Here is a 15128-nt window from a genome sequence, read left to right on the forward strand (position 1 = left end):
GAGCAAGGCACTTAACCCTAATGTATCCTGTAAGTCACTCTGGATAAGAGCGTCTGATAGAATGTAAACGTCTATATTTGAGGTGTTTTTTGTTTGAACGCAGCAGTTGTGGTTTTCTTAGGAATGTTGTTGTTTTTCTATTACATTGCAGGTAGACTGTTCATTTCTAACATTTTCTCCATTGCAGGAAGATATTTGGAGGTGAGAAGAGTAAAGCGGAGGAGGTGAAGACAGCCCTGTCAGAGGTGACCACAGAACACAACAATGTCACACAGACAAACGCCAGCGACAGCAAAGCATGATTGGGCAGCCTCAGCCCATCCAAGATGGCGGCGGCAGCAACACTCATTACAGTCTGCAGCAGTTTTTCTTTCCAGTGCCCTTACTGAATTTCCAGAACAACAACATGTGTCTGTGCAATAGAGTTCATTAGAGCACGATCTGATTGTGCAAACATTTTTATTCTCACGTATGATTTGTTTCGCTACACACATGGAACACTAAAGAATACCATTTGAGTGATTTCAAGTGGTATAGGAGACAAAATTCTAGTTTTTACAACTACTCAGAGTTCTAATTGTTTTCAGTGCGGATAAACAATGGATTATTCAGGAACATAACACTGAATGTACAAAACATTAGGAATATCTTCCTAATATTGAGTTACACCCCCCTTTGCCCTCAGAATAGCCTCAATTCATCGGGGCATGGACTCAACAAGGTGTCGAAAGCGTTCCACAGGGATGCAGGCCCATGTTGACTCCAATGGTTCCTGCAGTTGTGTCAAGTTGGTTGGATGTCCTTTGGGTGGTGGACCATTCTTGATACACACGGGAAACTGTTGAGTGTGAAAACCCAACAGCATTGCAGTTCTTAACACACGGTGCTCCTGGTACCTACTACCATACTCCGTTCAAAGGCACTTAAATATTTTGTCTTGCCCATTCACCCTCTGAATGGCACACACACACAATCCATGTCTCAATTGTCTCAAGGCTTAAAAATCCTTCTTTAACCTGTCTCCTCCTGTTCATTGACACTAATTGAAGTGGATTTAACAATTGACATCAACAGGGATCATAGCTTTCTTCTGGATTTACCTGGTCAGTCTGTCATGGAAAGAGAATAATGTTTTGTACACTCAGTCTATATATACTGAAGAGATTGACTATGTATACATTATTTTATTATTTCCATGTTACATTGTTCAAATGTTTGATGGCTAGTCTCATCGAATAGTCTCATCGAATAGTTTGTTTGCATGTCTGATTTGCAAATGGTTCTTAATGTTTTGTTTGAAACATTTGACTGTTTTACTCTTTATGTCTGTATTAGGGTGGGTTATCATACAGATTGTTTTAATGTTTCAATCAGAAGTTCATTGATTTGGTTAACACCACTTCCCCATGCTCCAAGGCAAGCTCTGTGTGACAGAGACAGACAGAAAGGAAGGTAGGGTTATTTCTGACCAGCTAGCAGCCCACAGTGCTGGGAATGCTCGGGTTTCAGAGAAAGCCATATTATCATAGATATGTATCAGGAGTTATCATATGAGATGTCTTCATCTCGCCTTACCTGGGGGTTCAGGAAATGAATACTGTATTGGAAAGTACTAAATGGAAAGTACGTATTGAGCGAATATTGTACCGGTATTCACAATGGAACAACAAGATAGAGGCATGTGCAACTGATCCAGTGGTTCTCACAGAGAAAGGTTGTAGAGAATAACTTTTAGTGATCTAAGTGAATGTCTCATCATGACCCAAGCACCACCACCTCCTTGTTTTAACATCAACTATGATGAGTATCTTATCATATTCACAAGAAAACAAAGAAAATGCCTGACATTTATCATTTAAAATCGTGTATTTGAAGCAAAAATCTTTTAACGCATTTTTGTACTCTATTTATGGAAAGGTTTATTTTCCACTCCTGACTGCGAGCTTGTGCACTGTGACTGTGTCAATAGATTGTCTTGTCGTCACTTTCAATAATATCTGCATAGCTTTGTCGTGAAAGGTTTACCTGTATATTCTTTTTATATTGTATCTATAAAAACAGTACAGCAAATGTATATACAGTATAGAGTTGTTGATATGTCCCATCACACAGAGGTCTAGTGCGGCCTGTAACACAGCCTGGGGAGATATGTTGAGTTTTTGGCATGATGAATACAAACTGTACTTTATAAAATATGTGTAACAGAAACCCAAACAGACATGCCTATGTTTGTTTAGGCAATGCGAGTTTCATATTGAGTTATGTGAGGGAGTTATCAGAATGAGGTCTGTTCAGGCCTATAAAACTCTTTATTTTAGTCTCCAGTTGTTGTTCAAGTGTTCTGTAATGTTGTCTTTGAATTGATTTTGTTTTTGTACAATAGCAGGCATCATGAGCTTGCTGCCTGTTGAGTTTATAATACCAGAGACGGAGGGCAGGGTGGTCATTTGACAACAGAAGAAAACAACACTCCAAAATGTTCATATGTTGTTCTGCCACTTTCATGTAAACAATCATTCCCCTCAGTACATCAGTGGAATAGGACAGTCATGCCAGAACCTGTACAATACAACCCTCTGCTGTTGTCATCCTCCCACCCCGTCCCCTATCTCTGGAGCCTCTTGGTTTTACTGGGTCAAACCCAGTGGACCGTTCTGCTCTCAGCAGTCTACAGTCAGAGTACTAACCCATTTACAAAATAAAACAAGGTTTTGGAACCTCACGCTGTTTACCATTTTTTTTATGGCAAGTCATTGTTTTCTACAATGATATTATATTATTAGTGTGCCCTTTTCCTTCTGATGGAGTTTGTAGATGTAATATACAATAGTGAGCACTAGGTGGCATGAAATGACAATTTACAAATGTAGTATTTTTAGCAAGATTATATCAATGTCCTTGTTGATGATAAGGTAATATATCAAATAACTCCTTGATTAAGGTTATTAAATTATTACCTTCTAGATTACGTGAAGAGATAGGAAAATTATAGATGGTAATAGGGTATGATAATGAGTTGGTGTTGCTGGATTCCCTGAGTCCCTGAGTTAGTGACTCCTTTTGCTCCTCTGTCGAGACTTGAGTGACTAATATAATTGTAATGAGCAAGGGCAGCTACATATAACCCAGACAGACCTACCAGTATTTTTTTTAAATCTCAGTAAGTGATAAATAATGGTTAATTGAACTAGTTGTTTTCAATTGCATCTGGATCCAAAGGCTACTGACTTTCATTCACCCTGCCCAAAACCAGGTCGTGAGGACTGCTGCCCTGTAGATGTCTCTTTCCAGCCTTGATATAACCGGGAACAGAGGACAATCATTCAAAGCTGTGACGTTGCCTGGGTGATAATTTGCCTACTTGGAGTGGGGATGAGTTTGGAACGGGTTCTGTGAATTGCCTTACCATGATGTTGCCTGAATGATAACGCAATCGGCTGAGTGAGGACGTAACAGGCCGCTAAGGTAAGGGGAATGAATGATATCAAAATAGTTGTCTTTCTATGTTCTCTATTGCAGTAATACTGCCGTTGCACAGGTGAATCGAATATACTTTCTGAAATAGCTATTCTTCACCCTGTTACCAATTCATGGACAATGCTGAATTATTAATTGACATATTCACTAAATGGCAATCCATTTGTGTTTGTTTTTATATACATAGTCGCGTTTCCTAAAACGTTATTGAGCCTAAAGTTTGCCCGCAGTTACAGTAACGGATTTAAAAACTTGACTGCTTAGTATGCCCGCCATACGATCAGACAGAGAGAGAGACGTGACTAAGCCGTGCCGTGCTGTGCGCCCAGGCTATGTGTTGCTCCTATACAGTTTAACACTATGGCCATATTGAATTATTTCATGTTTACAGCGTTAGTGACCAGATAAATGTGCATGTTGGTGTTTTGGGGTAGGAATTCGTGATTCTACCAGAGCATAGTTAGCACCTGATGCGCTCTGTTGCGGAACTACACAGGCTGAGTGTCAGCATTATCCATTAAGTGTATATGGGTCAGTGGTCACTGAAGGTCAGAAAATATAACAAATAATCATGTAACTGTTTATCGTAGCATTTATCTTTATGATCGTAGGCTATATAGGCTATATTGGTTGAGGAGTGGCCACCCCTATAAAACATTTAAAAAGCGCTCCAAATGTGTGTGATTGTCAACGGTATTTTTCACCTTTCTAAATCTAACATTTGGTTCAAATGTAATCGTGGTTTGATAGTAGTAACTTATTAGATTGATTTATTCAGGAGTGTTCCCGCTGTAGCCCATCTATAATCGTTTACGCAATCCATATGCGCCCATATCAGCGAGTGGCTCAGCGCATAGACAGTATAGACATTAAAGTACATGCATCCGTGTGTTACCTGTTGCAGTAATACAGTTAAAGTGCGTGTGTACTAATGCATTTACAGCACATGTGATAGTGTATGGCTCTGTCCACTTGCAGCCTATGACATACGACATATGACATATGACATTCGGAAAGTATTCAGACCCCTTGACTTTTTATCACATATTGTTACGTTACAGCCTTATTCTACAATGGATTAAAAAAAATATCCTCATCAATCTAAACACAATAACCCATAATGACAAAGCGAAAACAGGTATTTAGAAAGATTTGCAAATGTATTAAAAATAAAACCAGAACTACCTTATTTACTTATGTATTCAGACCCATTGCTATGAGAATCGAAATTGAGCTCAGGTGCATTCTGTTTCCATTGATCATCCTCAAGTTTCTACAACTTGATTGGAGTCCACCTGTGGTAAATTCAATGGACTGGACATGATTTGGAAAGGCACACACCTGTCTATATAAGGTCCCACAGTTGACAGTGCATGTCAGAGTAAAAACCAGGCCATGAGGTCAAAGGAATTGTCCGTAGAGCTCCGAGACAGGATTGTGTCGAGGCACAGATCTGGGGAAGGGCACCAAAACATTTCCGCAGCATTGAAGGTCCTCAAGAACACAGTGGCCTCCATCATTCTTAAATGCAAGAAGTTTGGAACCACCAAGACTCTTCCTATAGCTGGCCACCCGGCCGAACGGAGCAATCGGGGAGAAGGGCCTTGGTCAGGGAGGTGACCAAGAACCCAATGGTCACTGACAGAGCTCGAGTTTAAGACGGGAGAACCTTCCAGAAGGACAACCATCTATGCAGCACTCCACCAATCAGGCCTTTATGGTAGAGTGGCCAGATGGAAGCCACTCCTCAGTAAAAGGCACATGACAGCCCGCTTGGAGTTTTCCAAAAGGCACCTAAAGGACTCTCAGACCATGAGAAACGAGACAAGATTCTCTGGTCTGATGAAACCAAGCGTCACATCTGGAGGAAACCCGGCACTATTTCTATGGTGAAGCATGGTGGTGGCAGAATCATGCTCTGGGGATGTTTTTCAGCGGCAGGGACTCGGAGACTAATCAGGATCAAGGGAAAGATGAATGGAGCAAAGTACAGAGAGATCCTTGATGAAAACCTGCTCCAGAGCGCTCAGGACCTGACTGGGGTGAAGGTTCACCTTCCAACAGGACAAGGACCCTAAGCATACAGCCAAGACAACACAGGAGTGGCTTCGGGACAAGTCTCTGAATGTCCTTGAGTGTCCCAGCCAGAGCCCGGATTTGAGCCCAATCGAACATCTCTGGAGAGAGCTGAAAATAGCTGTGCAGCGATGCTCCTCATCCAACCTGACAGAGCTTGATAGGATCTGTAGAGAAGAATGGGAGAAACTCCCTAAATACAGGTGTGCCAAGCTTGTAGCGTCATACCCAAGAAGACTGGGGGTCTTCTCTGTAATCGCTGCCGAAGGTGCTTCAACAAAGTACTGAGTAAAAGGTCTGAATACTTATGTAAATGTTATATTTCATTTTTTTTTTTTTTTTTTACATTTGCAAAACTATTAAAAACTGTTTTTGCTTTGCCATTACGGGGTATTGTGTGTAGATTGATGAGGGGGAAAAAACAATTTAATCCATTTTAGAATGAGTCTGTAACATAACAAAATATGGAAAAAATCAAGGGGTCTGAACTTTCCGAATGCACTGTATAGACATATACAGTGCGTGACTAGTATCAAACAGACCTCATGGTGCACTCCTAGATTTAGGGAATCTATATTTCCCCTGTGTTTCCTTCCAGTGTATTTCCTTATAGTGACACATTACCATACAATATCAACATTTCAACTCAGTCCCAGACATTTGGTCAGCCAATTCTAAAATATTATTACTTTTCTTTCCTTCTGCAATTGTTGAACATGCAAGATATTGATATAAGACATACTTTTTAAAAAACATGGCAATCAACCAGACCATTCTTATTCACTATTAATTGTACTGTCATTACCATGATCTGAGATTTGAATATTTAATGTGGTTTCTTCTGTATCTCCCTTTAGACTTATAGACACACTGAAGGAAAGCAGGTGGGATAGAACACACCTCATGCGTGGGCTCAGAGAGGGTCCGAGGCCGTACGGATCATCTGACTAAGATGGGTGTTCTCCAGCTCCACAACCCCACCCTCCCAGCCACGCTCCTGCAGAGGGCCAATCATATGCGTCTGTCGGGAACGCTGTGTGACGTAATCATCACGGTGGACGGCCAGGAGTTCCCGGCCCACCGCACCGTCCTGGCCTGCACCAGCAAGATGTTTGAGATCTTGTTCCACCGCAGCAGCCTGCGCTACGCCCTCGACTTCCTCTCCCCCAAGACCTTCCAGCAGATCCTGGAGTATGCCTACACGGCCTCCCTGCAGGCCACGGCCGAGGACCTGGATGACCTGCTGTACGCCGCTGAGATCCTGGAAATCGAGTACCTGGAGGAGCAGTGCCTCAAGGTCCTGGAGACCATCCAGTCAGAGGAGAAGCAGGACCACCTGAGTCTGAGTGGGAGGAACCACGGGTCTGGAGAGAGCGAACAAAGCAGGGCAAGGCACTGGAGGAACATGCTAATATCCAAGAAGCATTCCATGCAGGAGGGTGGTATCAACCCCACCGCCCTGCACCACCTGGCACTGTACCACATGACTGACAGGAGTCCCTCTGGGCCAGGGGAACTACCTATGGGGGTCCATGTAGCTAGTCCCACACAAGTTGGAGGGGTTAGTCTGGAGGGCCTGGGTCAGTCTCCACTGCAGTACAGCCTCAATGGAGCACAGGACCCCTCCCTGCCTTTGACTAAGAGGATAAAGACAGAGGACAATAACATGCAGGTGGATGAAGTCAATAGCTACGAAGGCCGGTCCTCCAGCGGAGGGGAGGGGGGCTTTGAATCGGACCAGCCCAGAGATGAGGGCCCGGGGACCCCCCAAAGAGGCAGTGTCATCACCTCGGCTAGAGAGCAGCACTCGGGCCAAGAGGAGGGGGGCATAGTGGGGAACAACTCTCCTCTGGACAGTTTCCCTGGGCTGGCTGAGAAACACCTGGCCTCCCTCTATTCATCCATGCCCTCCAATCACATAGGGGATGTGGGGCTGCCTATGCCCATGTCGGTGGCCCCTTCCCTGGCCATGTCCCTGGACCTGAGGGCCTACGGGGGACTGCTGCCCCAGGGCCTGCTCCACAGGGAGATCCTCAGCAGGCTGGGCCAGTTTGCAGCAGGGATGAGGCGGGAGGGCCAGAGTCAGAGTCAGAGCTGTGGGGACTGTGGTCTCCAGCTGCATAACAGAGAGGCCATGGAGCAACACAGGTAGAGTACAGATTACTGCAGACTGCATACTCAACTCACTGTTATATCTCTAGGGTGTCTTTAGGTATTATGGATCTCTAGGTATCATTGAAGGAAGTATTTTGTCAGTGAGTGCCGGCAGGTAAATGTAGTTGAATGTGGAATACAATTAGATTGCGTCACCCCTTCACCCACAAAGTACTCTATCTGGTCGTTATACACTAGGAGGTCTGTGAGAGACAGAGAGAGGGATTTGGAGTGTGTATGTGTGTGGTGAGTCTGGAGTTTTCATGCTAAATGGTTAAATGTTTTGTTAGAATGTGCAGGAAGATATAAATTGTAGTACACAACTTCTAATTTAAAGGTTGGCGATTTTTTTTCTTTTTTTGTCTTTATTAACTTTTAACACGTTAAAAGACTTCAAAGGAAAGACCTGGGAGCAACGATATTAAATATCTTAATTTGTTTAAAAAATACACCTGCTCTTGTGCCTGAGTATAGGGACTTCATGAGAGGTATAAAATAGGTCTTTGTTAGCCGCTTAGCATACATGGTGTGGCATAATGAAGCTGTTTATTAAGTTGCTAAATTTCACAATTCTGTATGATTATTTTTAATTAGATATGACTCTTACTTAAAACTGTCTCTGAGTGTATTTGGTATGCATTCCTTTGCATTATTGAGGAGGGAGAGTAGCCTGCCTCTATGGGGATCAGCAGGCTTCTTAGCATGTGAAGGCAGGAGCCACTGGTTGACAGTTATACTGCTGCCTCATGACTTGGTGGGTTTAGACTAGAGGTTGGTGGGTTTAGACTAGAGGTTGGTGGGTTTAGACTAGAGGTTGGGGAGTTTAGACTAGAGGTAGACTAGAGGTTGGTGGGTTTAGACTAGATGTTGGTGGGTTTAGACTAGAGGTTGACTAGAGGTTGGTGGGTTTAGACTAGAGGTTGGTGGGTTTAGACTAGAGGTTGGTGGGTTTAGACTAGAGGTTGGGGAGTTTAGACTAGAGGTAGACTAGAGGTTGGTGGGTTTAGACTAGAGGTTGGTGGGTTTAGACTAGAGGTCGACTAGAGGTTGGTGGGTTTAGACTAGAGGTCGACTAGAGGTTGGTGGGTTTAGACTAGAGGTCGACTAGAGGTTGGTGGGTTTAGACTAGAGGTTGGGGAGTTTAGACTAGAGTTAGACTAGAGGTTGGTGGGTTTAGACTAGAGGTTGGTGGGTTTAGACTAGAGGTCGACTAGAGGTTGGTGGGTTTAGACTAGAGGTCGACTAGAGGTTGGTGGGTTTAGACTAGAGGTTGACTAGAGGTTGGTGGGTTTAGACTAGAGGTCGACTAGAGGTTGGTGAGTTTAGACTAGAGGTTGGGGAGTTTAGACTAGAGGTAGACTAGAGGTTGGTGGGTTTAGACTAGAGGTTGACTAGAGGTTGGTGGGTTTAGACTAGAGGTTGGTGGGTTTAGACTAGAGGTAGACTAGAGGTTGGTGGGTTTAGACTAGAGGTAGACTAGAGGTTGGTGGGTTTAGACTAGAGGTAGACTAGAGGTTGGTGGGTTTAGATTAGAGGTTGGTGGATTTAGACTAGAGGTCGACTAGAGGTTGGTGGGTTTAGACTAGAGGTTGGTGGGTTTAGACTAGAGGTTGGTGGGTTTAGACTAAAGATTGGTGGGTTTAGACTAGAGGTCGACTAGAGGTTGGTGGGTTTAGACTAAAGATTGGTGGATTTAGACTAGAGGTCGACTAGAGGTTGGTGGGTTTAGACTAGAGTTTGGTGGGTTTAGGCTAGAGGTTGGTGGGTTTAGACTAGAGGTTGGTGGGTTTATAACTTGTAAGATTATTGTGAACTCATGAGTCACATTTCCCATAACTCTGTTGATGACACGTGCTACACCAGCTCAGCTTTAGCTTGTGAGCAGTGCTACTCATGACATTACAACAGCTTCAGACAGGTCCTCAGGTACCATTGCTAAATCAATCAACCAAGCCATCATCAGTGTCAGAGCACCAACTTCTACCCTTTCTCCTCCCACGCAGATGGTTGACATTTCAGGCCTGTGCCACTCCAGTGTTTGAAAGAGTCTGATGATAGAACATCCAGCAGGGTATTAGCTAGCCAATGCTCAGTCATGGAGATAGGCAGAGGTTTGAAGGTTGGAGGAGTCAGTCCTTCTGGTGACTGCTGGTGTTGTAATGAAGCTAGTCCATGTCAGGAGACAGGTCACTGAGCATCATCCACTTTAGTCACATTGACATTTCTGAGTGGAGAGAACAGGGAGAGAGAAGTTTGTTAGGGCATAGCACACCTTTTCAGAACTTTAACTTCAGCTTTGATTAAGTGAATTATCTAAAGGAGAAAGCTGGGAATCGTATGAGGTGTCTGGTTTATAGTGGATCTCTTCCCTAGTTTTCTGTTAAATCCTCTTGTTTTCTATTCTATTTTGATGTAACGGGTGTTCTTGATTTAATTGAAGAGTTTTGTTGACGTAATATTTTATTGGTACTATGTATTAGATCATCTATTATTTGACTGTGGTCTGTTTAGAACTGTCTATAGGACTTCTGTCTGACCATTGTACTGCAGAGGGGGATATGAGGATAACAATGCAGATGATGCCTCGCATGGCTGGACGTGTGTGATATGATATCATGGGGTTTGCTGCAGGCAAAGCGGCGAGTCAGTTTTTTTATTTTTGTACTAGTTACGAGAGGAGTGTGTGTCTTGATTTCCATGCGTACGTGGGTGTCTGTGCTTCTGTCTGTGTCTGTATGTGGGGGTCTGTGTTTCTGTCTGTGTCTGTATGTGTACGTGGGTGTCTGTGCTTCTGTCTGTCTGTATGTGTACGTGGGTGTAAGCAAATTTATTTGTATTGTGCTTTCTAAAAGTATCCCTGATATTTTTATGTTGTCTGTTCTCCTTTTGTATTCGTACAGTGTGATACTGTGTGACTCACGACTCTTAGAGACCTCTTTACTCTAATGATGCAGCAGTACACAGAGAGGGATACTTTCAGGTTGGAATTAAACATGCTGTTCTGTACAAGGACAATGATGTTGCTGCCTTTTGAAAACCCTTCAGAAAATGCACAAAAACATTTTTGAGCACAATGTCTGCTATTTTTGAGACCTCAGTCATTGGCTCATCACAGTCCTTTTGTCTCTGTCCCCACAGGAAGCTGCACAGTGGAGGCGAGAAGGGACACGGCTGTGAGTTCTGTGGCAAACGCTTCATAGACAGTGTACGGCTCAGGATGCACATGCTCTCTCACTCAGGTAACACTGCCATATGATGATAATAACAGAATAAATTCCATTCAGAATACCCCTGATAGAGCTGTACTGTTTTCACATGTGCCTCTTCATTATGTCACACGTATATATGTCTTAAAGGATCCATAGGAAAGAGTATTCCCCTTATTGTCTGTCTCCTATCTGTCTCCTGTCTGAGACTGTCTCTGCATGTGTCAGATCTTCAGTGTCTCTGTCTTCTCTTTTGTCTTCTCTCTGTGAATCTGTGTGTGTGTGTGTGTTTTCGGAGAGTCTGTCTGGCTCCTCGCCAGCTCTGTCCCTCTGAGTGATGACATCATCAGCTGCCGGCAGGCCTGGGTGTTCTGCCAGTGCTCCGAAGCGTGTGTGATGGCTCGCTCGCAGATGTGTGTCCAGGAACACACTGTACCCAAACGCCGACTTAATCAGACCTGACTGCTCTCCCAGCCACTTTATCCAAAATAGAGCAGGAGAAGGGGAGGAGAGTAGGCGGAGAGATGGCTTATAAATTAAACTAAAATATAAACAGAAACCCCACTCTGATGTAAGGAAGAATTGACACAATGCTGCTATACCCTGGCTTTCCTCTCTTCTGATCTCGTTCCTCTCCTCTGATCCCTGTAAGAGTGATAGGAGATGACAGATGGCTGACAGATGAGAGGTTCCCTTTCTCCAAACTGTGTTCATAAACTACCTGATCTCTCACAGTAGACACATTTTAATCCATGTTTGGAACTCTATGATCTGAATGATAGTTGCATCAGGTCACGACATACAGTAAGTATTCTGCTAGTTGGCAAATGGCTACTCTCCTTTACTCATCCTGTCTGCATCGGTATGACCTGATGAGACATACTGGCTATAGTGGGTGTAATATAGGCCTGTTACACATCATTTAGCTACTTTGATCTTTCATTACAAAATAGATTTCTGGAACCTTCTTTCATCTAATTTTATATTCATTAACAAAATATATAGCCTCTGTATTGTACAAAAACAAAGAGTTTGATCTTATTTCATTGTCATTGTGTGTTGCCGTATAGCCCATAGCAGCCTTTAGATCCTCTGTTGGTTGCTAAGGAGCCAGTGCGCCACAGCTCTAATGGGCTGATTTGGTATTCAGCCCGATGCTGGCTCGTATTTTGGTATGCCAGACAAAGTGTTTTGATGGAGGACTATTGCAACCACGTCTGGAGACAGTTTGATGGTTTATGGATGAGAGCACACTCCATGCCTTTGACGCCACAAGACAATGCACTATATTCTCTTCCTCCCTAATCATGAACAATCTCCCAATATAACACACTGTCACAGAACATAACACACTGTCACAGAACACAACACACTGTCACAGAACACAACACACTGGACGCACTGTCACAGAACACAACACACAACATTTAATGTACTGTCCTTATGCTTCTCTCAGCCAAGGACAGCCCTGCAGTACATCACCTACCTACATCTAGGAAAAGGCTACATTGTATGCTGAAATGTTTTGTTTCCAAGATAAATGTCAAATATCTGAAATGAGGTGAAATCTGCGGATGAGGTGATTGTAGCTAGCTACAGCACTGGGACTAGTGCAGCTGTACAGGGAGGTGGGGAGAGTTGAAAGAGGACTACATTTAGGCTGTAGCGCTCCCAGTTTCCAAAGCTTGTGGGCGTTTTAATTAGTCATTTTAACTTCATTTAAAGCCAGCTGAGCAGAAAATAGATCAGTGAATGAGCCCTGGGCCAGTATGGATCTGAAACCGATTTACATCTCACCGCTAGCCAGCCCACATCCAAACAGCTGGGAGAGTGTATTCTGTGTGTTAGTGTGTGTGTGTGTGTGTGTGTGTGTGTGTGTGTGTGTGTGTGTGTGTGTGTGTGTGTGTGTGTGTGTGTGTGTGTGTGTGTGTGTGTGTGTGTGTGTGTGTGTGTGTGTGTGTGTGTGTGTGTGTGTGTGTGTGTGTGTGTGTGTGTGTGTGTGTGTACAGAATCACCATTTGTCAGAGCAACTGGCATCTCCTATAGCTGAGTGGTGTCAGTGCCCTTGTCTTTTCATATGAAGAGATCAGAGAAGACAAGGGCATTCCAAAGGTGAGCAGGATGCTGTGTTTTACTGAGGGAGATGGCTAGGGAGTGTTGACTGGAGGGTTTCTGATAAAGGCATGTGCCGCAGGCTCAGATCGTCTGCTGTGCACAGAACACCCAGTCCTTCTGTGTCAACTCAGGCAGACAGGCTGTGCACTGTTCCGAGCCTGATAACAGGGTAAATACAACTCTTCAGCTCAGCTCCTCACTGTGAAATAGAGAGGCCATGGAACACTGTCTGGTGCCTTTGTTTGGCCAGAGTTGTGTTTTTTTCCAATGGGTTCTGGTCTTTTTTACTCTGTGTGACTCATAATGTAACTGTAAACAACCAAAAGTGTATACAGAAGAGGATGGTTACTTAGGGAGTTTTAAATAGAGCATTGCATTGGCTCAAGGTTTGATATGAGTTTTAATCCAACAGCTTTCTCACCTTTTAAAAATGTGGTTTGATTCGGAAGTAAAAGTGGAGCTTTTATAGCCATCTGAGATTCAGCTGATTGGTTGCCATAACCATGAATTCCATCCATCAAATTCAGTTGCGCCCTCTACAGCGTGATCATAATTATTTTGTACAAATTGCTGATTGTTTTCTCATACTGTATACATGAATGTTAACATCTCACAAAAGAATGTACACCATATGTTAAGTGTTTGATGATGACACATGACTGAGATGTCCCCCTGCAGCTGGAGCTGAGGCCCTGGTGTGTGATCAGTGTGGAGCTACATTCTCTGCTGAAGACGCTCTGGAGGCCCACAGACAGACACACACAGGTACTGTATGACAGACACACAGACACGCGCACACAGGTACTGTCTGACAGACACACAGACACACACAGACAAACATAGCTCACGGTTGAAAACGTACAGGTACCCAATAACTCACAAACACTCATTCACTACCCTTAAACAAGCAGGCTACAATTGACAAGACACCATTTGAGGTCCGCATATGTAATGTATTCTGTCTGTCTTGCTGCTTATTCAAAAAAGTGTTTAATAAACGTATGACTATGGGTATTAACATCCTTGTTATTGTGCTGGCAGAGTTAAACTGTCCCTGTCATGTTGCTCCATAATTTATCAGCGGCTAGCGAGGACAGGAAGGCCCTCTCAGATATCACCAACTAATATCTCCTGGTATCCCGTGTGGGTGCATGCCTATTTACCACGGTGCTGGCAAGCCTGACACGCCAGGCAAGCCTAGGCCACACTGCAAGTACATGACAGTGTCATAGATATGCCATGCATCTAGGCTATGTGCGTGATGAGCCCAGAGGGTTGTTACTCTATGGCTCTGACTCACGTCAACAACTTGGATCAACACATTTTGTTTGGGAATGATCTCATGGTGATAGATTCTATTTATCCTCTCCAGCTCAGAAGATAATGGACATCAGTTCCTGGGAACTATTCTGAAACCCAATTGTTTTAATTAGCGAGACACTCCTCTAATCAGATGACTGGGTATCTCCTACCGAAGTTACACAAATGAGGTTGAAATAAAAGCTGCCTATATTTGTCTTCCTTCCAAATATTCAGACCCTCTCCCAGTGCCTGAATCCCAGTCATTACAGTATCTAAATTAAACTCTACCTTTAGTCATCTTAGACAAACCCTACAGTCGATCCACAATAAGTGTCAGAATCCACACCTTTGCTGCTACTGTCAGAGAAAGCTGATAACCCGCTCCGAAGCATTGGCATGTAACTGTAACTCCAGGTGCCACACACAGTATGAATAGTTAATGCCAGTGGACATGGAGGGGTGTTAACGATGCCTAAAGTTTCTACCTCCTCTCCTTCAGGTTGTAAACATCCAGGGGTCACTTATCGGCTTGGCAGCGTATCTAGTGCAGGGTACAGGAGGGCATTACTCACTCATTTTGTCATGATCTCAACTTGGTCTAGTGTGATAAATGACCCTCTTACTGCCGCTTTGTACACTTCGTGCTCTGACCAGAATGGTATGATTTTTTTGGAGCTGTTTGGTGGTTATAGGGAATTCAGCTACTGTACACATTCTCTTTTAGAATATGCATTCACTGTATGTTCTTATGCTTTCAACACAAGCAAAAGTGTGACAGGTCTTCTGCACTCAAAAAGA

At 43.6% G+C, this 15128-nt stretch overlaps 2 protein-coding genes across 7 annotated transcripts in view; both read left to right on the plus strand.

Moving 5' to 3' along the window:
- LOC139548745 (neural cell adhesion molecule 1-like) overlaps nt 1-2722 on the plus strand; it is a 99212-nt gene extending 96490 nt beyond the window's left edge. For 4 of the 5 annotated variants that reach the window (XM_071358527.1, XM_071358528.1, XM_071358529.1 and 1 more), the window contains one exon: nt 188-2722. In XM_071358527.1, coding sequence (XP_071214628.1) covers nt 188-302 — 115 coding nt within the window. In that variant the 3' untranslated portion in view covers nt 303-2722. The remainder of the gene's footprint in view (nt 1-187) is intronic. The other variant, XM_071358530.1, reaches the window with a different exon arrangement.
- A 403-nt stretch (nt 2723-3125) lies between these two features.
- LOC139548747 (zinc finger and BTB domain-containing protein 16-A-like) overlaps nt 3126-15128 on the plus strand; it is a 32384-nt gene continuing 20381 nt past the window's right edge. The window contains exons 1-4 of one of the 2 annotated variants that reach the window (XM_071358535.1): nt 3126-3465; nt 6411-7701; nt 10846-10946; nt 13707-13793. In XM_071358535.1, coding sequence (XP_071214636.1) covers nt 6506-7701; nt 10846-10946; nt 13707-13793 — 1384 coding nt within the window. In that variant the 5' untranslated portion in view covers nt 3126-3465; nt 6411-6505. The remainder of the gene's footprint in view (nt 3466-6410; nt 7702-10845; nt 10947-13706; nt 13794-15128) is intronic. The other variant, XM_071358534.1, reaches the window with a different exon arrangement.

This window comes from Salvelinus alpinus, chromosome 22 (genome assembly GCF_045679555.1).
Source record: "Salvelinus alpinus chromosome 22, SLU_Salpinus.1, whole genome shotgun sequence".
Lineage (NCBI taxonomy): Eukaryota > Metazoa > Chordata > Actinopteri > Salmoniformes > Salmonidae > Salvelinus > Salvelinus alpinus.